The following is a 24,113-nucleotide window of genomic DNA, read 5'->3' as shown; positions in this document are numbered from 1 at the left end:
AAGAGATTTATAGTCACTGTGAAATAGACATGACCTCAATTTTTTTTTAAATCTGTTTCACACTGAACACAGAGAAGGGGGAGCTATTGCTTTTAGTACTAAGTTTCATTGCAACTGTACTGAAAAGCACTTTTCCCCCTTTTTTTGGGGGGGAAGGGGGACCCTAATCAGGCTGTCATTCTGATTAATGTAAGAGAGGACAGATCTGTGAACTTCATGTGGCTTATTTATTTATTTTAGGAAAATGCAACATGGCAGCAGCGATGGAAACAGAACAGCTGGGTGTTGAGATCTTTGAAACTGCAGAGTGTGAGGAGAATATTGAATCACAGGATCGGCCTAAATTGGAGCCATTTTATGTCGAGCGATATTCCTGGAGTCAGCTTAAAAAGCTGCTTGCTGATACCAGAAAATACCATGGCTACATGATGGCTAAGGCACCACATGATTTTATGTTTGTGAAGAGGAATGACCCAGATGGGCCTCATTCGGACAGGATCTATTACCTTGGTGAGTGTGAAGTCATAGTTTCTGAAAGGAAATGCTTTCTTAATTCAGAATTAGAGGCTAGATGCAATGGGCACTCAAATTTTGTTGAATAAATAAGTGAATCAGTGATGGCTCCACTAAAGAGAAAAAAATAATTTGAAGAACTTCAGTTTTGGTACTATTTTAACTTTTTGTCCCATTAATTTTGTTTTTATTTGCAGATAACAAATCAGTTGATCATGATCTTACTTTCAAAGTAAAGATGCCAGATATTACTTCTTCCTAAAGCTAATTGTAAATGATTTTCCTTCAGTATGGTCAGTTTCTTTAGGAATGGTGGATGAGGAACACACATAATAAAACCAGTAGTTTGTTGCCATTCTCAACAGCTGCTGCTTTCATTTTTTTAATCAAGGCTGGTCTTGGTCTCTTCTTCCTGAGCCCATTCAGTCCAGATTTAAGATATGTTGACCTTAAGTCTATTATATCACTGATTGACTTTTTTTGTTTCTTTTTTGTTTATAAACCTTAAATGTTTTGCTAAGATGTTGTGGTAAAAGGAATAGGTAGTAAAGACTGAGCACCAAGGATGCTTAGGCACAGCTGATAGCTCAGCTGGTAAAGAATCCGCCTGCAATGCAGGGGACCCTGGTTCGATTCCTGGGTTGGAAACATCCCCCTGGAGAAGGGATAGGCTGCCCACTCCAGTATTCTTGCCTGGAGAATCCTCAAGGACAGAGGAGCCTGGTGGGCTGTAGTCCATGGGGTTGCAAAGGATCGGATACAACTGAGCGACTAAGCACAGAACAGCATTGAAAGAAATGACTAATCTGTCACATACATAGACACAGGGCGGTAGATAAAGAGGTGGTCTTGGAGTCAGAAGCCTAGGCTCTGGCATCAACTTCATGGCTGACTTACTAACCCTGTGAGTCTCAGTTTCCTCATCTATCAAACAAGGATTAATATCTATCTCACAGGATTGTCTTAAGTGTTGAGTTGACCAAAAAGTTTGTTCGGGTTTTTGTATGCTCGTATGGAAAAACTTGAACAAACTTTTTGGCCAACCCAAATTTAAACAAATGTTAATAAACACAATACTGTTCTTGTACAACCAAAACAAATTTTACTACAGCTAGTCTGAAGAAGAAAACTAAAAAAGAAAAGAAAAAAAAATTTGGTTATGCGATCTCCCAAACAATTGTCTGCACTACAGTATTATTTTTTAGGATTAGAAATAATAGTTGTAAAAAATACCGGAAAAAAACACCAAATAATAGTTGTAAATTACAGTATGCTACCTAGTATTCACCAACTGGTAATTATTATTTGTACAGTTATTAGCTTAAGTCCCAAAGGCCCATTTATTCATTCATTGTCACTCATTGAATACATTTATTGAGAGATGGTGCTGAAATATTTAGGTAAGTTGTCTGAGTGAAAGTGAGTCTTTCAGTCATGCCTGCTGTTTGTGATCCCATGGGCTATAGCCCGCCAGACTCCTCTCCATAGAATTCTCCAGGCAAGAATACTGGTGTGGGTAGCCATTCCTTTCTCCAGGGAATTTTCCCAGCTTGGGGATCGAACCCAGGTCTCCTGCATTGCAGGCAGATTCTTTACCATCTGAGCCACCAGGGAAGCCCAAGTCATCTTGGAATACATATATATCTTTCTCAAGAAACTTATGCTGTGGCTTTGTTGGAAGCAGAAAGTCAGACTTTCCTTTGATTGGAGAAGCATTGTAAGAAAAGCTCATTCATAATTGCTAAATCAGGCAATTTGATTGGAAGAGAGTTTGGGCAAAATTAGGGGGAAAGGCCTTATATTTTGTATAGTATTTTAAACTTATAGCCATACTGTCTGTAGTTCTTAACTGTAAACAAATGTCTCACAAAAATGTTTATTAATTACCATTAAAAGTGGTAATTTCAAAAGGGATTTCACCCCTAATACAGTAGTTGAAATGGGATCCCAAGCCCATAAATTTTGGAGTTCCTTCATGTAGTCATGCTATGCTATTTTATTTTCCTAACCCACAGCCTGAGGGAATGAATGTTTGGTTGGTGTTGGTTGGTAGAGTAAGAAAGAAAAGAATGTGAGAGATGAGAACACTGAAGGAGCTGAGGCCCGAGTAAACTCCCACAGCTGAGAGCTGGGTGGAAAAGGACGGGCTGAGATGAGTTTGAGGGCACTGACCTCCTGATGTGCCTTTGTTTACCAAGTTTTTAAAAATAGGTCTCCTGCCCTCCTCCAAAAGTGTTTTTTTTTTTTTTTTTTGATAGTCTCTGCATGAGTCCACATTAGTAATTATAGATTTTTTTAAAGCAATTTCAGAGTATTCCATTATATAATTATGCCATATCCAGGCTTCTCTGGCCATGGGATTTTCCAGGCAAGTGTACTGGAGTAGGTTGCCATTTCTTTCTCCAGGGGATCTTCCTGACCCAGGGATCGAACCCAGGTCTCCTGCCTTGTAGGCAGACGCTTTACCCTCTGAGCCACCAGGGAAGCCCCATATTTTACTTTACCAGGCCCCTACTAATGGCCATTTAGGTCTTTCTATTTTGGTATTACAAAAAATGAGGGAGCAAATATCACTATATATCATTTTATGCATGTGTGAATTTACTTAATAGGACTAATTGCAAAGAGTGGAATTACTAGGACAAAAGGTGTACACTTTCTGAATTCTTATTGATATTGTCAAACTACCCCTCCATGGAGGTTACAGAGTTTACATCCCTGTCAGCATTGTCTCAGAGTATGTATTTCTCTGTACCTGTACCAATAGTGAGTGAGCAAACTTTTTATCCTTCCCAATCTAATTGGTGAACAGCAATCCCTCACTGTGATTTTTTTATTATTGTTTTTTTAATTGAAGTGTAATTGACATATTAGTTTCATGTGTACAACATAATGATTCAATATTTTTGTACATTGTGAAATGACCATTACAGTAAGTCGAATTAACATCTGTCACCATAGTTAATAAAAAAATTTTTTTCCTTGTGATGAGAACTATTAAGACTTATTCTCTTAGCTACTTTCAAATATGCACTATAGTATTATTAATTACAGGCATCGTGCTGTTCATTATATCGCCATGCTTCATTGTAGTTTTAATTTGTATTTCTCCTATGAGTGAAGTTGAGCATCCTTTCACATATTTACAAGGCATTTGTGTGTTTTTTTCTGTGACTGATCTGTTTGTAATCACTGTCTATTTTTTATTGGGTTGTGGGTACTTTTCTTGTCAACTTAAAGCATTTTTTTGTACAGTGAGGGAATTAATCCATTGTGATATTTTTTCCCTGAATGTTGAATTTTTTCCCTGAATGTTGAATTTTTTCCCTGAATGTTGAATTTTTTTGCCTTTGGTCCTTTTGTAGAAATCTGTGGGTTGGTGTTTTTTTTTTGGTAGTTAAATTTTTACTTTTTATGTAGTTTTGTATCCCATCTAGACATCTAGAAAGGTTATCTCAACTCCAGATTGTATTTTTTTGAAATCCTTATGTACTTTGGACTTTGTTTTGCTCCATTGATCTGTCTGTCAAATCAAGGGCCAATACTGTGCTGCTCTTACTATTATTACTATAACTTTAGATGTTTTACTGTTTGATAGTAAACAAACAGTACTTTTCATTACTCTTTTTCATACTTTTCCTGATTATTTTTGTTTGCTTGTTTTTCTGTGAGAACTTTAATTAGCTTAAAGCTCCTTTCTCCCAATCCTACTTAAACTGTGTTATGTTAGGATTGCATTATATTTACAGATGAAGTTAGGAAAATTGACAGTCTTTAAAATATTTATTTATTTTTGGCTGTGCTGGGTCATCGTTTCTGCACAAGGGCTTTCTCTAGTTGCAGTGAGCAGGGGTTATTACTCTTTGTTGCTGTGCTCGGGCTTCTCACTGCAGTGACTGCTCTTGCTGTGGAGCACAGACGCTAGTGCTCGGGGCTTCAGGAGCTGCAGCGCGTGGGCTCTGCGGTGGCGATGCACGTGTGCAGTTGCCCTGTGAAATGTGGAATCTTCCTGGACCAAGGGTCGAAACCGTGTCCTCTGCATTGGCAGGCTGCTTCTTAACCACTGGACCACCAGAGAAGTCCTCTTTAAAATAACGAGCTTTTCAAGAAAGTTGTATGCCATTTTATTTGCTCAAGTGTTTTATATCTACCTGAATATTAATTTTTTCCATATAAGTTTGTTTCAAAAAAATTAATATACTTCAGGTCAGTTCAGTCGCTCAGTCGTGTCTGACTCTTTGCCACCCCATGAATCGCAGCACGCCAGGCCTTCCTGTCCATCACCATCTCCTGGAGTTCACTTAGACTCACGTCCATCGAGTCAGTGATGCCATCCAGCCATCTCATCCTCTGTCGTCCCCTTCTCCTCCTGCCCCCAATCCCTCCCAACATCAGAGTCTTTTCCAATGAGTCAACTCTTTGCATGAGGTGGCCAAAGTACTGGAGTTTCAGGTTTAGCATCATTCCTTCCAAAGAAATCCCAGGGCTGATCTCCTTTAGGATGGACTGGTTAGATCTCCTTGCAGTCCAAGGGACTCTCAAGTGTCTTCTCCAACACCACAGTTCAAGAGCATCAATTCTTCAGCGCTCAGCTTTCTTCAGAGTCCAACTCTCACATCCATACATGACCACAGGAAAAACCATAGCCTTGACTAGACAGACCTTTGTTGGCAAAGTAATGTCTCTGCTTTTGAGTATGCTATCTAGGTTGGTCATAACTTTTCTTCCAAGGAGTAGGTGTCTTTTAATTTCATGGCTGCAGTCACCATCTGCAGTAATATACTTCAGACACCAGTAAATACTGTTGTGTCAGCAAGAAAGAAACAATGGGAAAAGGTCATTCTGTGTTACACAGAGCTGGAGAGTGTGTATGATAGAAATTTTTATTGGTCACGGTTGAATCCTGGAAGACATGGAACAGTAGCAGTTTCAAGAGGGGAATGTGAAGGGATTGTGGGAAATGACTCACTGAGAATAGATGAGAACCAGCTTTATCCTAGTTGCATGCTGAAAGCTCTTAGAAGGGAAAGGCTTAAGGAGGATATGATCGTATTTTGTACGATTATGAATAGTATGGATAAGTGGCTACTGTCTTAAGAAATACGTAACAAAGTAACTCTGGAATGTGCAAAGTAGATCTAAGGCAAAACTAAGTGCTGGGTTGGGGAGATCCCCTGGAGAAGGAAATGGCAACCCACTCCAGTCTTCTTGCCTGAAGAGTCCCATGGTCAGAGGAGCCTGGCAGGTTACAGTCCATGGTGTCACAAAAGAGTCAAGACACAACTGAGCAACTAATACTCCCACAAATGCTGAAATAAGTATCAGCTGATAACTAACTTTTTACTCCAAAAGGCAAGACAGACTAAGAAAGGTTTAAGTAAAATTTAGGATAATAAAGGGATACAGGAAGCTGTGAATCTTTGGGGACTCATCCCCAATCTTTGCAAGGGTTAGCATGGAAGTTAGCATGTCCTTCCACAGACTACCTTCTCTGCCGTTATCAGAAACACAAGGCTGAAGATTTATTCTGCCAGGAGAGAGTTTTTGTTCTTCCTGTGTTATTTACTTTCTCTTTCTCTCCCCCCTAGTTTTTTTTGGAAGTGATAACCTTTCTGGTACCTTTATGGTAGAGTAAAAGGACTTTATTTTACTATGAGTTTTCTTTGGTTCACCTCTTCATAACCATGTTGTATTTCTGTTACTTCTCTCTGTTATGTAGTTTATTCTACACTGCTGTGATCTTCCCGTTCAGTTATCCTATGATTTCACAGAATAGACCCATCTTCTATTTAATGTGGACCTCTTTCTTTCACAGTTCCTGAGTAAAGGATAAAGAGACTTTTAGCAAATCAGATATCAGATTCTGTGTTGTTTTAATGTGAATGTCCTTTCATTTGAAGCTTATTAGTGATTATAGTGATAGAATATTTATATTGAAGAAAAACTCAAATTCAGTTAGACCTATGTATATTTCTAAATGAATACTGTAAATGATTCAGAAAAAGAAGCTTAATCATCTGAAGTTGTCACAAAGCACCCCCATTTGAAATCTGATAAGTCTGTTGCCAATTTGTAAGACACTAACAATTTTTTAAAAAACTAAAAATGACACATAACCCTTACAACATCTTATATACTTTTTATGTTTGCTTTGAGAAGGACTAAAATTTGAATATTTTCTGGGAGCCTGGGTTTTACTGAAGAAAATTAGCATGGCGTATGGCGTGCGCATCTCTGCTTTGTTAACATGCATTATAGGTCCCACAGAGTACAGCATCCTGCAGTATGTAAGAGGTGTTGTGTACTTACTGCTGTGATTGTTGTAAATAGATTGCCATTTTTTAAAGTAACAAAAAATGATTGTTTTCTTTTATAGCTATGTCTGGCGAGAACAGAGAAAATACACTGTTTTATTCTGAAATTCCCAAAACCATCAACAGAGCAGCAGTCTTAATGCTCTCTTGGAAGCCTCTTTTGGATCTTTTTCAGGTAGGATTAAATGTTGTTGTTATTATGATTTTCTGTATGGTTTTAATATTGCATTTATTTAGGGGCAGAAATTCAATTGGGATCTTATACTTGAAGTAGATATGAATCAAAAGGAATTAAGATATATGTTAATAAAGTAATAATAAAAACAATTTTAAAAGACCAATAAGTCATAATATAAAAAAAGAATTAAAACATTTTTATGTTTTTCTGTGTATGACCCTGAAATTTGATTTAATTCTCAATATCTGAGACTAGGGATATTAGATGTTATTAATACAATTCAGTTTTTTTTTGGCTACCCAGTGTGGTGTGGCATGTAGGATCTTAGTTCCCCTGCTGCTAAGTCACAGTGTCTGACTCTGTGCGACCCATAGACAGCAGACCACCAGGCTCCCCCGTCCCTGGGATTCTCCAGGCAAGACCACTGGAGTGGGTTGCCATTTCCTTCTCCAGTGCATGAAAGTGAAAAGTGAAAGTGAAGTCGCTCAGTCGTGTCCGACCCTCAACAACCCCATGGACTGCAGCCCACCAGGCTCCTCTGTCCATGGGGTTTTCCAGGCAAGAGTACTACCAGGGATCAAACTACACCTGCTGCAGAGGAAGCATGGACTCTTAACTTCTAGACCACCAGGGAAGTTCCCAGATTTTTTTTTTAACTACCTTCTCCCTGTTTAACCACCTTTCCCTCTGTAAACTTGCTAGTTACATGGTTCTCACATTTTGGGAGAGAATTGTTCACATAAAAGAAGTAATATATATTTCCAGAAAGCTTTTATTTAAATCTTTAAATTGTAGTTCTAATATTTAGTAACAGTACTAATATAGGGATTAAATAAAGGTACTAAGTTCAGTTTTTGTTTCTAAATAGCAAGATTCAATTTAGGGAAAATCAAAGGTTAAGTTTTTTCCTTCAATATTTTGTCTTTAGACAAAATGTAAATGGTCGAAAACATCAAAAGAACAAGATTATAGTTTGGGTACAGTTGTTTGCCTTTTAGGTTCTCACTTAATATTTTTACATTGAATATTATTGAATGGCATATTTGTGCTAAATGAACCAAAATGTGATATTTCTCTTAAGAAGTAAAAAAAAAAAAAATAGCTTCCATGACAGCTAACCATTTTGACTATAACTGTTTATCAAGGATGTTTTTCACATTGCTTTGTGACTTTTCTTTAAAGCAGAAACATTTCTTATTCTAAGAACAGTGTGTTGAACTAAAATAATGGTCGTTTTCACATAGAATAGGTTGTAAATTAGTGAGTCAGAGGTTTTTGTGTGGTTTTTTTTGAGGTCTATCATGGAAAATTTCAAACCGTGCAAAAGCAGAATCCCATGTGAACTGGTTTTAACAATGATCACATCTTGGCCATCAGTGTTTCATTACAGCCTTTCCAGTCCCCACCCCCCTTTTCAGAATATTTTGAAACAGCTCCCAAATATATCATTTCACTCCTAAATAGATCGTATCTCTAAAGAATATATATTCTTTTTAGACATTACCACAGTATCATCATATCTTAAAAAGTCATTAATCATTTCTTCATATGAAATATTCAAATTTTCTTGATTTTTAGATAAATGTTCTCTTTTTTTTACACTTGATTTGTTAAATAGGATTGAAATAAGTTTGATATGTTACTTTTTATTGATAGGTTTCTTAAGTTTCTTTTCCTTTTAATCCTCTGATTTTCTTTCTGTCCTTTTCTCCCCATTACGGTTTATCTATTGAAGAAAGAGGGTCTGTTCTGCTGATTGTATTCCTATGGTGTTATTTGATACGTTCTTCAGTTTCCTATATTTTCTATAAATAGAAATAGGTAGTCAGATCTAGAAGCTTGATTAGACACAGGTTTGCTTCCCCTCCCCACCCAAGACTACTTTACAGATCAAAAAAATTGAAAGCAAGGTCTTGAACAAATAACTCTACACCATGTCCATAGCAGCATAATTCATAATAGCCAAAGTGTCCATGGACAGAAGAACGAATAAACAAAGTCTGGCATATATATGTGACAGAATATCATTCAGCCTTAAAAAGGAAGGAAATTGTGACATGCTACAACATCAAGGAACCGTGAAGACATTATGATAAGTGAAATAAGCCAATCACGAAAGGACAAATGCTACATGACTCCACTTATATGGGATGCCTAAAGTAGTCAGATAGACTACCAGAATGGTAGTTGCCAGGGACTGAGGGAGAGAAAAGTGAGGAGATGCTGTTTAATAAGTTTAATGGATATAGAGTTTCAGTTTTGCAAAATGGCAAAGTTCTGGAGATGGGTTGCACAACAATGTGAGTATAATTAACAGTACTGAGTGGTATACTGAAAAAGTTGTTAAGGTGGCAAATTTTATGTTATATATATTATTTATATGTATATATGTTTTTTGTACAATTTAAAAGGTAAAGAATACTTCATCAATAATGTTATATGCCCCCATCAAAAGTCATATAGAACTTTAGTTGCTTGTGATGATAGCGTCGTTTGATCATTACCTAGATCTATTATAAAACAGTGAGTTTTTATCATTCCTTCTTCATTTATTAACTGAGAAACTTCTATAAAGAGAAAACTGCTATTCAACAATTATTCAGTTATCCTGAGGAGAAGTTCACGATAGAAAGGCAGGATGTTTCTTTCCTTTCTTTCCCATTTTTCAAACACAGTCTTCTATGTGTGATAAATTAGGAGTTTTGGAGAGTATTTGGTTTTCATTTTTATATCTTTATTAATTTACAGTGTAGCCTGTTTGGTATCTTTTGATCCATTGACAGTTGTTATTCTTATTGTACAAATTATCTTATTTTTGACTGTTAGAATCCCCGTCAACTTGACATATCAAATCGTTTTGACATGATCCTGGTAGTAATTGGTATTTGGTGGTATGGAGATGTTTCATGATCATCTTTCACACTGCTTTTTCCATGCTTGGAATCAGCCATATCTGTCTGCTTCCTTTAGAGGAAAGTGGTATTAAGAGACTTTGATCTGAGTACTAGTTACTGAGGGACAAGCCGTATACATAATCTTTATTTGTTTTTACATCTGTGTTGTGTTGTACAGATGAATCATATTCAACCAGTTCCCTCTTGATGGACATTTTAGTTATTTTCAATCTTTGTATTATAAATAGTACTGCATTAAAATAGCTTGGGCATACAACTTTTTACATTTTGCCAGTGTATCTTTAAACTAGATTCCTAGAGCTGAAATTATTGGACCAAACAGTACATGGTTTTGTAATTTTGCTAGGTATCAAATTTCCTTCCATAGGAGCTGTGCCATTATGAATTTCCATCAGCAAGGAATAATTGTACCTGTTTTCCCATAGATTCTCCAACACAGTTTGTAGTCAGACATTTGGATTTTTTGCAAATCTGATAGAAATGCTATCCCAATTGTAGTTTAATTTGCTATTCTTTTATAGGCAGAGTTGATCATCTTTTTATCTATAAACCATTTTTATGTAACATGGTCCTTTTTTCATTTTTAGAAGCCTTTTATTTCCTGGAGATATTAACCCTTTGTCTGTGATATAGTTTCAGATGTTTTCATGAAGTTGTAATTTGTATTTGTGTGTGTGTGTGTGTGTGTGTGTGTGCATGTGCTCACACACCACATGAAAGACTTTTGTATGATAAAATGTATCCTTCTGATATTGCTTCTAGAATTTGTCTTTTATCATAGGACAGTTTTTCTACACTCGGGTTATAAAAGAATTTACCCATGTTTTTATCTAGTGCTTTATATGGTTTCACTTTTTAAAGGTTTATTGAGGTATAATTAACATATAAAAATTGCAAGTATTCGGTTTAATAGATTTGGATATACATACCTACTTTTATTTATTTTTTTTTCATTAAAAATGATTTTTTAAAGCAATTTTAGGCTTACCATAAAGTTGAGAGGAAAATACAAAGATTTCAATCCATATGATTATTTTATTTATTAAATTTTTATTAGAGTATAGTTGGCTTACAGTGTTATCTTAGTTTCAGGTATACAACAGTGAATCAGTTATACATTTACATATACACGCTTTTTTAGCTTATTGTCTCATATAGGCCATTACAGAATACTGAGTGAGTTTCCTGTGGTATAGAGTAGGTCCTTATCAGTTATCTATTTTATACATAATAGTCTGTATATGTCAGTCCCAATCTCCCAATTTATCCCTCCTCCCACTTACTTGGTATCTATATTTATTTTTAGATCCACACATAAGCAGTATCACGTCTTTGACTTCACTCGATGTGGCAGTCTCTGGTCCATCCATATTGCTGCAGATGGCATTGTTTTGTCCTTTTTTGTGGCTGAGTGATACTCATTTGTACATACATATGTACCATACCTTTTTTTGTTTATTCCTCTGCTGATGGACGTTTAGGTTGCTTCCATGTCCTGGCTATTGTAAATAGTGCTGCAGTGCATGTTGGGGTCCATGTATCTTTTTAAATTATGTGTTTTTCCAGATATATAAACTTGACTACTTTTAAAGTACTAGTCCTTGAGACGTCCCTGATGGTCCAGTGATTGGGACTCCATGCTTCCACTGTGGGAGACCAAAGTTTGATTGGGAAACTAAAATCCTGCAAGCTGCGGCTTGGCTAAATAAAATAAAATAAAATAATTAGTCCTTGATAGCAGAAACCATATCTGTTTCCCTTATTTATTCCTTTATTTATCATAAAGAGCTCTTAGGGAAGATGTGGATATAAATTCTTAAAACTAGCACTTACTAGATTTGTTTTCTTTATGTTTCTTCTTATACATGTGAAATTTTATATATATGTATCAGATAATACTTTTAGTTTGGGAAGGCCCCTCATCATCATCAATCATTAATTACAAATATTCTTTGACGGAGATTTTAGCTGTTGCTTTAAGTGGGAAAACAAAATGAGACAGATTCTGCTCTCACATTTTTTTTAATTCATTTACTGAAAGAAAGTGAAAAACAAAACTATAGCCAAATGAGTAAAAGAGATAGTAACTCTTATAGAAATATCGGGAAACTTTCCTGGCCAGCGTTGATTTAGGGCTAAGGTTTTGGGATAGCAGTAGAACTCAGATGGATAGAAAGAAAAATGGCCTCTCAGTGTGAAGGGAAATGGAACAAAGGCCAGGAGCCAGAACACCACAGTAATGTGATGGGCCTGACCTGGGGTTTTATTAGAGTAGTATTAGCGGATGTAGTGGAAAGGAACTAATGACAGCTGATGTTTGAGAACTTTACTCTGTGCCAATCATTGTGCTAATAAACATTTTACATATTTTTATCTAAGTTAATCTTCACAGTGCTGAAGTAAATGGTTTATTACTACTCTGAAAGTGAAGAAAACTACTTTTGAAGAAATTAAACTACTCTAGAGTCTCCTCTTAAATGCATGCAGAGCTGCTGTATTACATTTAAGTTGTAGGAGATCTTGAATGCCAAGTCAAAGTAATGGAGCTTAATGCTTGCTCTCTAATGAATGCAGTATTCATATAGGGACCTTTTACCAAATTTTTCAGCAGACTTCCCAAACTTAATCTGTTTAAAGTTGTAACAAATTTTGGGATCACGCAAAATGTAAACTCAGTAATACTGTAGATGCTAGAATTTCAGTGCTATTAATAAAAGCAAAAAGCTGGCTTTCAGAAAACTGGAATAGGAGACCTCTCTCTTTCTGCATTAGGCGACACTGGACTATGGCATGTATTCTCGAGAAGAAGAACTATTGCGGGAAAGGAAACGCATTGGAACAGTTGGAATCGCTTCTTACGATTATCACCAGGGAAGTGGGACATTTCTATTTCAAGCTGGTAGTGGAATTTACCATGTAAAAGATGGAGGGCCACAAGGATTTACTGTAAGTTGATTTTACTGCTTGATAAACTGCTAGGTGTCCTAAAATTATTTGTGTCCAAATCAGAAAGATAGTTAAACTAAGAAATTCTGCTTACCAGTTATTTACCACTAACTTAGTAGTAAAGAAAATAGGAAATATGGGTATTAATTTCCCATATGGGTATTAATTTTTAGTTAATAATTTTTCAGTGACATTAGTTATATAATTTTAAAATACTGAAAACACTTGTTATGTAGGAAGAGTTAACAAAGGGAATCAGTGTGCCATTTTTTGTGTAATTGCTGAGTTGGATTTTCAAAGATAATGATATCACAAGACAATCCCTTTTTGGTTCTTCTAAAAGCTTAATTCATCTCAATAAATAGTTTAAAATTTTGATTTTATTCCAAGCAGTTTTTCATGTGATATTAGAACTATTCTTCTGATAGAATTGTGACGCTTCTAGCTTTCATTACAATGTTATGAACAAATTATTTTATACTGGTAAAATTAAATGGAAACATTTAATAAGTGAAATAGGCATATAAGTTTAATAAAAGTATGCAACAAACAATAATTACTCTATTTAACAGGTTTGGTCAACAGAATTTATGAGGTGCTGTTATATTGTCTTTATTTCCGTTCCTATTAGGCTTAGCTTATTAATTCATAGGAAAAAAATGATTCATTTCTTATAAGGCACATAAGTACATTTTTCTGGAGAGCAGTTATCACAGTTGATATTATACTTAGGATTATTATTCATTTTATAGGAAGGGTGCTGGTACAACACCCTGTATTGTATGTATGTAAATAGGTATGTATAAGCCTGATACTTGCCTTTAAATGTTGTTTACTTTTCTAGCAACAACCCTTACGGCCCAATTTAGTGGAGACTAGTTGTCCCAACATTCGGATGGATCCAAAACTATGCCCAGCTGATCCAGACTGGATTGCTTTTATACATAGCAATGATATTTGGATATCAAACATTGTAACGAGAGAAGAAAGGAGGCTCACTTATGTGCACAATGGTAATTCAGGTTCTTCAAATCAATTTTCCTAAAAAATATTTTTAAAATTTAATTTTGTTTTGCTTACATTTTGAAATCAAAGCATGCTGATCTTTATATTTTAAATTTAAATCTTTAAAATTAGAAAACAAATGCAACTTTTTTTTATAAACTTGTATGTATCACCTATAGAATGCTACTTGTTTTTTTTTGTAGTTGATGGCTATGTCTTGATTTTGCTGATATTATAGGTGTCTTCACATGTCCAAAATAATCAAGTATGTATTCAATGCATGCACTTTTAATGTCAGTTATACCTCAGTAAACCTTAGAAAAGATGATAGTGAAGCTTAACAAAAAGAATACAAGTTTCTGAGAACACTAGATTACATAAAATTTCCTATGGGGTAAAAGAAAGAACTACCTCTACCACCACCAAAAATGAAATAACAAACAAAAAGAATCATTGTAATGCTACCTTGTTTTAATGGTTATTTTCAGACAGCACAACCGTAGCACTTATCTGATTGAAATAAAATTTAATTTAAAAAATCTTGTTTTTAGGAAAACAGAAAAACTCAATACACACTGTAAGAACTACTTAAAATTTTATTTTCCCTTTTTGGAGAGCCTGCTTAGTTATTTTGTCATAAAAGGAAAAATAAAACTTTCTGTGTTGTGGAAATATTTAATTTTTATTGAAATGACTTTAATAATACTAAGCACTACTAAAAGGGCTTCCCTTGTGTCTCAGCTGGTAAAGAATCCGCCTGCAATACAGGAGACCTGGGTTCGATCTCTGGTTAGGACGATCCCCTGGAGAAGGGAAAGGCCACCTATTCCAGTATTCTGGCCTAGGGAATTCCTTGGGCTATATATATAGTCCATGGGGTCTCAAAGAGTCAGACATGACTGAGCCACTTTCACTAAAAGCACAGAAATGATATGGATTTTTTCCTTTTTCCTCTAAAGCTTTTATGCAAATGAAAGAAGGGAAATAGTTTTTTTTTTTTTTTTTTTAAACATGGAAGTACACCTTAAGGTTAAGCTCCATGATGAAGGACAGTCCTCTAAAAATTTATTGTCCAACTTTCCCGTAATTTGATGGTCATAAAACTGATTTATTGGGCATGGGCATCTTCCTTAATAAATTATTTTAGAATATGATAGTGTATTGGCAACAGTTTTTTCATCATTAAGATAGTCAGTGTTAGAGAAGAAGTCTTTTTCTGAACGACTTATATTGATTTAAAAAAGCACTGAATTAGAAGTCAAGAAATCTGTTCTAACCATTGTCAATCAAGATATATCAAGTTCCCGGCCCTAAAGGAAATAACAAATAAATAACAAATAAATAACAGAACAGAATGATAAACAGCAAACATTGGGTGTTATAAGAGTACAAGCCAGGGTAGTGGTCCCAGAAGGCTTACCTGAAGAGATGACACTTAAACTGCTCTCAAATAGTGACTGTACATTAGCCAGTACACTCCAGGCAAGAGGACAGCCTGGAAAGGCCTTGATGCGGAAGGCACCATAGTTTGTAAGAATTAGAAGCAGTCCTACGCTCCTAAAGCATGAGGTGTGAGTCAAGATATAGAGAAAGATGAGGCTGGCACATAAGGGCAAGGAGAAGGGTGGACAATTTCTTATGTAAATGAACATGGCCTTTATCATGATATGGGGGTTCATTGGAAAAAGCTTTTAGCAGTTGAGTAGTGTGGTCAGAGTCCTATTGTAGATAAATTGTTCTGAATACTTCGTGAAAGTTATATTTGAGAGGTGCAAGTCTAGAGAGAGGGCAAAGCTTAACTAGTGTAAATACTGTAAATACCCAGGTCTTAACAACCTAAAACTAGGGTGTAGAATAGAGAAAAGGGGATGGAGTAGGGAAACTTTAAGTAAAATGTCCATATTTTGGTGTTTAATGAGTCTTCATCTGGAGTCAGGAAATCAGGACAGCTACCACTGGCAAAACAAAGTTTAGGTTAGTAGTTAGTAAATCTGGGTTGGAAATCCTAGCCATTTGTTCATGGTTTCAGCAAACATTAGAGACTCACTATGTACTAGTTATTGTTGTTGAGGCTGGGACTGCTTTGACAGTGACTGTTAGAAATAAGGCATGTTTTTAGTCTGTACATTTTTTCCTTCTGTAGGATTGTTTTCCATACAGGATTATTGTGAAAATTGGCAGAATTTAAAGTAGAAACCACTGAAATCCTGCTGGATGTGTGTGTGTGTGTTGGAATTTATTTTATAAATCTGAGAAGTGATTCTCTTGTGTGACTTTTTTTAACAATTTTTTTTATATTTGGCTGTGCTGCGTCTTCGCTGACGCGTAGGCTTTTCTGTAGTTGCGGTGAGTGGGGGCTACTCTTCGTTGCCATGCTTATCATGGTAGCTTCTTTTGTTGCAGAGCAAGGGCTGCAGGCACGTGGGCTTCGGTAGTTGATGCATGTGGGCTTGGTATTTGCGGCTCACAGGCTCTAAAGCACAGACTCAGTAGTCATGGTGCACAGGCCTAGTTGCTCTGTGGCATATGGGATCTTCCCAGACCCGGGATTGAACCTGTGTCTCCTGCATTGGGAGGCAGATTCTTTGCCACTGAGCCACCAGGGAAGCCCACTATAATAGTGTTTTTATTAATTTCTTTTCTGTGCATGTAGGTATATGGTATATTTTTTATTTTCAGGGTTAGTGTAGTAGTTAAAAATACAATCTAGAACTGGAGTATCTAGATTTGAGTCTCATCTACTCTTTTTTACTTCTGTTCTTTTGAGTAAGTTGTTTAACCTATCTTTGTTTTCATATCTGTAAAAAGGTTAATGAAGAGCATGTCATCATGAGGTTGTTATTGAAGTTTTAATATTTGGGAAGTGTTTTAGACAGGGTCTGAAACACAGTAAGTACTGTTTAATTTGTTTATTTAGAAAAGTAGGTAGAGAGGAAGCATTATCACTTTTATTTCTCTTATCACAACAAATTTCCAAATGAAAGTCTTCTTTTACATGGGTTTATTAATCACTCAGCATCTGCATTTGCTTATTCTCTGCCTTGCATAATAGAGAAACTTAAAAGTAATGTCATACCAACCTCTATTCTCAAAGGACATATCTTATTGCAAGAACAAGGTGATACCATTTATTCATCTAATTAATCTTAGTAATTGAGGTCATCACCAGGGACGCCCGTAATAAATGATAGAGAGATATAAATGAGTGATACATATTATCACATCTACAGGAGAACAAAACATAAAACAGTATGGGAGGTATAACTTTGGAGTCGTTGAATGATCCAAGAAAGCGGAGCACTGATGGCTGCATCATTAATTACAAAATCCAGAAACCTGGAAAACAGAGCTTAGTGTTGATTAAGTTGGTGCGAAAACCTCTTTGGTGGCAAGATGTGACCTGAACTGACCTGAGGTTATTTATAGTCTTAATCCTACTTAGTTTGCTTATTCCTAAATTTGCTGCAGGAATATTAGTGTATTTGATTACAAGGTATTTGATTACCCTGCTGGAGATATGACATAATTATGTGTTGATATATAAACATGAAAAGAATTCCCCAGATTCTGTGTTCTGAACACTTCTGGACTCAAAATTTTGTTGTTGTTTTTTTACTTGATTTTTATTTTATATTACAGTATAGTTGGTCTACAGTGTTGTGTTAGTTTTAGGTGTATAGCATTCAGTTATATCTATTAGGTGTATAGATTCAGTTATATCTATTCTTTTTCAAATGATTTTCCCATTTAGAGTGTTGCAGAATATTGAGTAGAGTTCCCTGTGATTTACAGTAAGTCCTTTTGGGTTATCTAATTTTGTATATAGTAGTTTATTTATGGTAAGAGTGCCAGTTTCTTTTCTGGCGTGCTGCGATTCATGGGGTCGCAGAGTCGGACACGGCTGAGTGACTGATCTGATCTGATCTGATAGAAACCAATATTTGTTGTTTAGTCACTAGTGGTGTCCAACTCTTTTGCCATTTCCTTCTCAAAATTTTTTGGTAAGGAACAATTGGTTCATATTACACATTCTTACCCAGCCATTCCAGTCCTAGGTTTTTATTCAAAGAAATGAAAACACATGTTCACAGAGATTTTTATACAAGAATGATTTCTGTTGAGCTAGTACAGATTTTGGTCTGTTGGCTAAATGCACATGGCTTAGCTAACTGTTAGGATTGGATGAAACCTATGAATATAATAAATGTCAGAAGACCTATAAGTATTTAACCTGTCATTGTATATCAGAGTTTCCACGGGGATAATTCAAACTTCTGTCAGTATCCTGATTGATCAGAAAACTTGAATGAAAATGAGAAGTCTCAGGGAAAAACACAAAAATTTTTTTCTGAGCGAATGTGTGAGTTTCAGAATTGAAAATAAAGTTCTTAGCTGAAACTGATGTATCAGACTTCTGTTTTGTTGTAAGATCAAGTCTCATAGAAACTATACAAGAATATATTTACTTGTACACAAACTCACTGTGGAATGTGAAGTTTTTGAGATGGAGAGATAACTTGAATTCTGTGAACACCCCAATAAATGTGATTAGTTTCAGAAAAATAAAAGAATGATTTTAGCATCTTTATTCATAATAGCAACTAGAAGCTATTCAGATGTCCATTAACAGATGAATGGATAAAAAAATTGTGATATACAATGGATTATCACTCAGCAACAAACATAAAGTATGTACTGTATGATTTCTCTTACATGAAAGTCTGGAATATGTAAAACCAACCTTTGGTGATAGAAATCAGATCAGTGGTGCTTTCTGAGGCAGGAATGGACATTGACTGGGAAGGGACATGAGAATGGAAGTATTCAGTGTCTTGGTAGGGTTAGGAGAGTTACAAGGCACCATGACCCTTCTCATGTATTCTTTTCCCCATGGTCCTAGCTAAATGGGAAAATAAAAACTGACATTTATGGAGCACATACTATGATGGTTCAGGCTTTGTTGTAAGTACTTTATGTAAAATAGCTCATTTAATCCTCATAACAACCATATAAGGTAGGTTCTTATTCCCATTTACAAATGGGACTCTGCAACGGAATGTGATCAGGTGATTTGCCCAGGATCAGTCATTTGGTGGATAATGGAATCCAGATTTGAATTCAGTCCATTTGGCTTCACAGTTCACCATGATACTATAGCTGCCTTTCAAAATAAATGGATCGTTCTGCTTTGTACCTGTGAAAAGATGAGAACTTCTGTGAAAATTTTGCCTTTATGTTTATTTAGAGCTAGCCAACATGGAAGAGGATCCCAGATCAGCTGGAGTTGCTACCTTTGTTCTTCAAGAAGAATTTGATAGATACTCTGGTTATTGGTGGTGTCCAGAAGCTGAAACAAGTAAGAGGGTTCAAAATAATATACTATAAGTCAGTTAAAGCATTATGAGATTCAACTACCGGTTAGGTAACTGCACAGATTCTTAATTCTGAATAGTAAATTCTTAAGTGATGAAGATTGGATCTTACTAGTAGTTACTGCGAATATTCAGGCTGTATACCACCATAATGAATTCTCATAAAAAACAATTAGTTGTATTATGGTTCTGTGCCCCAGGTCCTTCAACTCTCCTTGCCAGTTTTTCTTTTTTTTTTTCTTTCTTTTTTTCATTTTTAATTTTTTGGCTGCACCGTGCAGCTTATGGGATCTTAGCTCCTCGATCAGGGATCGAACCTGTGCCCCCTGCCTTGGAAGCACAGAGTCTCAACCACTGGACCACCACGGAAGTCCCACCAGTTTTTCATCTAGAAGCTGATTGGTGGCAACATTGGTAGCAAAATAAAAAATGCCACCCTTTAGTGGGAGTTGCTATAAATATAGGATAGCCTAGAGAGTCTGCATGAACAGATGGCCAAATTAGTATATGAATGGATCAGGAAAAAAAGGCAAAAATTCCTTTTTTCTTTGTGAATTTACAAGTATTTCACTAGCTGAGAAACAGCTCTCTAAAGCAGAAGCTTTCAAACTTTTTGACTGTGATCTGGTTAGAAATTTGCTTTACATTCTAGCCTAATACATTGTACATATATTCCACATAAAACTGAAAACAAATTTCATGAAGCAATGCTTAATCTTACACATGATGCACTCATATATTTTTTTTGCTTGTCTTATTCTTAAAATGCTGATTATGACCAGCTAAAAGATTTCATGACCCACTAATGGATTGCACGTAGTATTCTGAACACATCTCTAAGGGACCATGAAAAATATTTATAATATTTAAGCCATATCTTAGATTTGGACATTTTAAGATGTAAAATGTTTTGCCATAACTATGCTGTTAGAACAAGATTATGACATGAATTAGAGAAGCCATTAAAAAAAACCTGGACTCTTTTAAAGTGGGGTTTATTTTGTTATAGAAAATATTGTAAGTGTAATAATTCCTGAAAGGAATGCATTTTAAGGTGTGCAGGAACTAAAATACTTCACAAATCTGTTTCTTCCATTGTGTGTGTGTGTGTGTGTGTGTGTGTGTGTGTGTGTGTGTGTGTATGATGATCTTCAGTTTTTATCTCCAAGAGTAGTAGCCTTTAACCAATAACAGTGGCTTAGCAGTAACTCACCTTGCTACTGCAAAGATTAATAGTATTTTCATACATGAAAGGCATATATTTTATACATAAACTATTTTTTACTATGGGAAATAGAATACTAGAGGGAATGGTCAATTGTGATGATTTTCTGGCATAATACTCCCAAATTTTCAATATTTAATTTCCTTTTAAGCACCCAGTGGCAGTAGAATTCTTAGAATTCTGTATGAAGAAAATGATGAATCTGAGGTGGAAATTATTCATGTTACATCCCCTATGTTGGAAACAAGGAGAGCAGATTCATTCCGTTATCCTAAAACAGGTACTGCTTTCCATTGATGTTTATATACACTCATTCCTACTTTTAAAACAAGATTCTTCTGCATTCATTCAAAAGTTTACAGACCGAAGGATAGATTGTTAAGTGTCTCTGAAGTAAATTATTTTAATTATAGGCTGATCCTTTTAAATTATTTCAAAGGTAGGGAAGTGCACAAAACTGATTATTTCAAGGAATGGATAAAGAAGTATCTTTGCTACAAAATAAAGATTTTTAAGGGATTATGTTCTTAATTAGCAATTTTTCCCCATATTGCTATTTACAGCATTTCAATTGTGAAATGATATAGGATTCCCCTTCATTACCTACTAATTCCTAATGTTCTTTGGCTCCTTCTTTTATAGTCATATTGAAAATTATGAATTTGAGATAGAATTTTGAGTTTTTTATATAATAAAGCCCTGACTAAATGCAATATTCCTGATTTGACTAAAAAGGATTCATCTGGTAAAATTAGTTTGAATAGCTTTGTATTACTATTTGTTTATATCTCTTCTTAAAGGCACAGCAAATCCAAAAGTCACTTTTAAGATGTCAGAAATACTGATTGACGCTGAAGGAAGGGTAAGTATAAAATGCTGAGTTAACTTTTTGTATCATTTCGTCTGTCAACAGAGATTGTAGATATGCTTTCTTATATTTTGGACTTGTGGAACTTGCTGAGACATCTGTAGATCATGATTTCAGGTTGACCTCATTTTCTACTTTGAAAACTTTCTTACTGGTTCCCAAGTTAGGAGTATGGGGAGATGCATATTTACCATTCCTTTCCAGTAGTTTTTCCTCTTTGCCTTTGTTAATTCTCCAGATCAATATTTCTTAGATAGTGGTTATTGACTGTTGAGTTACCCTCTGTGTTGAATAGTTGTCTGTCTTAGGTTAAATATCCCTCATGTCTTTTATACTGCTGCTTTCCACAGTCAGATGCCTATAAGCTTAATGTACACATAATTGATTAAAAAAACAATCTTCTCTGCTAGACTTTTTAAAAACAGCTTTATTGAAGTATATTTCACATACAATATAATTCACTCATTTAAAGTGTAAAATGGCTTTTAGTATATTCTCAAGATTTGTGCAGCTATCACCACAGTCAATTATAGAACATTTTCCTTACTCCTAAAGGAAATTCACATCCCTTAGTCATCACCCCAAAACCTCTCCATGCCCCCCAGCCCTAGGCGGCCACTAATCTGTCTATGGATCTGCCTGTTCTGGACATTTCATATAAATGGAATCGTACAGTATCTAGTCTGTTCTTTCACTTAACATCTTATTTTCAAGCACTAATCCTGTGGCACCAAGTAACAGCACTTCACTACTTTTTATCACCTAAAAATACTCTATTGTGTGGATATATACCACATTTTATTTATCCACTCAGCAGTTTTAGACAGTTGGGTTCTTCCAAATTTTGGTTACTAAACGTAATGCTACCAATAATGTGGGTGTACAGGTTTTTGTACAGTCATACATTTTCATTTCTCTTGGTTAGATACCTAGGAGTGGAGTTGTTGGGTCATATTATAATTCTGTGTTTTACCCTTTTGAGGAACTTCCAAACGGTGTCCGCAGTGGCTGCACTACTTTATATTCCTACCAGCAGTGTATGAGGTTTTCAGCTTCTCCACATCTTCATCAGCTCTTGTTATTATTTGTCTTATAGCCATCCTAGGGGATTTGAAATTGCATCTTATTGTGATTTTGATTTACATTTTTCTAATGACTAATGATGTTGAGCATCTTTTCGTGTGCTTATTGGCCATTTGTATATCTTCTTTGGAGAGCAGTCTATTCAGATCCTTTTGTTCATTTTTAAAAATTTATATTTTAAAGTGTGTTAGCCAGACTAGGGAAAAAAGTTTGCTTACTCAAGACCATTTCACTAATATATTATACATATAGTATTTTAAACTAAAATGTAAGGAACTAGAGACTATTTTTCTTAGATACTAAAGTCTATAAAGTGATTAAAATCTGATTTTACCAGTTACTATCAAGAGTTCTATTAGTATACACTCTTGGAAAAAAACTTTTAGACTATGCTAAGTCTTTTAGTTAGAACTTTTTTAGACATAAAGAATACCAATAAAGGTAACCCATGACTTACTGCTGGTTTTGCCATATCCTTTGTACCTAAGACTGAACAAGTGACTTGCTGTTAAAAATAGTGCTTTACGTAGACCAGTATCAGTCTTCTATAACTAGGTTCCTTTTTTCTTTTTCAATAGATTATAGATGTCATAGATAAGGAACTAATTCAGCCTTTTGAGATTCTGTTTGAAGGAGTTGAATATATTGCCAGAGCTGGATGGACTCCAGAGGGAAAATAGTGCGTATGTTAAATTGTCACTTCTTTACAAATAATTTAAGACCCAGAACTGTCTGTGCTATTAGGCTCTTCCTTTCCTTTGGAGCTGTTTTCACATGTAAATTTGCAAGGTAGTTAGTTCTACACAAAGAATTTTTCCTGAACTAAGTAGACTTGTAATCCTATAAGCATAGGTGCATTGCATTTTATTTCTGTCTCTTAGCCAGTGACAGTTTCACAGTGGTATTTGTGGTTAAAGTAGGACTTTCAGGCTCATATGTAAGTATATGTATTTTTTTAATTGTATAACTTAAGCAGAAATATTTGTACAGCCTTATGTGAAGATGATTACATGTATTTCCTGTGTCTGATGTGGACAACAGGAGTTTTCATGGGGCTAGCATTTGTTGACATTAAAGGGAGAAAATAATTTCAAAGGCCATCTGTGATTTTGGAAATTTAAAGAAAACTACTTTTAAAACCTCTACTCAAGCTTAACTTTAAAAAAAATGAGTGGAATATGTGTACCTATGGCTGATCCATGTTGATGTAAGGCAGAAACCAACACTATATTTTAATTATCCTTCAATTAAAAATAAACTTAAAAAAATAAGTGTAGAATGAACTAATACTTTTCATTAGCTGTTAGTGATAATTTAACATATACTAAAGCAATACTGTCACTGTGATTACAGAAATAACTGATGAGTGCTAAAGGAAAGATTAGTGGAATATTCATTTTCCGAAAGAGAGCTTTATTTTGTGCTTTTCTTTTGTTTATGTGAATAGTGCGTGGGCCATCCTACTAGATCGCTCCCAGACTCGCCTACAGATAGTGTTGATCTCACCTGAATTATTTATCCCAGTAGAAGATGATGCCATGGAAAGACAGAGATTCATCGAGTCAGTGCCTGACTCTGTGACACCACTGATTATCTATGAAGAAACGACAGACATCTGGATAAATGTATACATGTTTTCTTGTAATACTTGGTTTAAATATTTTCTCAGAATGCTAAAGTAAATGAATCTTGAT

The 24,113-nt window shown here is 35.3% G+C and overlaps 1 protein-coding gene across 5 annotated transcripts in view; it reads left to right on the top strand.

The window, feature by feature from the left end:
• The window catches only part of DPP8 (dipeptidyl peptidase 8), a 54,335-nt gene that overhangs the window by 4,017 nt on the left and 26,205 nt on the right, over positions 1–24,113 (top strand). For all 5 annotated transcript variants that reach the window (XR_003512979.1, XM_027553000.1, XM_027552999.1 and 2 more), the window contains 9 exons: positions 241–510; positions 6,890–7,002; positions 12,693–12,866; positions 13,711–13,879; positions 19,117–19,227; positions 20,620–20,748; positions 21,269–21,330; positions 22,998–23,098; positions 23,867–24,044. Coding sequence is in view for 4 of the 5 variants with exons in the window: in XM_027553000.1 (XP_027408801.1) it covers positions 241–510; positions 6,890–7,002; positions 12,693–12,866; positions 13,711–13,879; positions 19,117–19,227; positions 20,620–20,748; positions 21,269–21,330; positions 22,998–23,098; positions 23,867–24,044 (1,307 nt within the window). In the remaining variant the exon portion in view is untranslated. The remainder of the gene's footprint in view (positions 1–240; positions 511–6,889; positions 7,003–12,692; positions 12,867–13,710; positions 13,880–19,116; positions 19,228–20,619; positions 20,749–21,268; positions 21,331–22,997; positions 23,099–23,866; positions 24,045–24,113) is intronic.

Source organism: Bos indicus x Bos taurus, chromosome 10 (assembly GCF_003369695.1).
Source record: "Bos indicus x Bos taurus breed Angus x Brahman F1 hybrid chromosome 10, Bos_hybrid_MaternalHap_v2.0, whole genome shotgun sequence".
In the NCBI taxonomy this organism is placed as follows: domain Eukaryota; kingdom Metazoa; phylum Chordata; class Mammalia; order Artiodactyla; family Bovidae; genus Bos; species Bos indicus x Bos taurus.
This window is presented reverse-complemented; position numbering and strand designations above follow the sequence as displayed.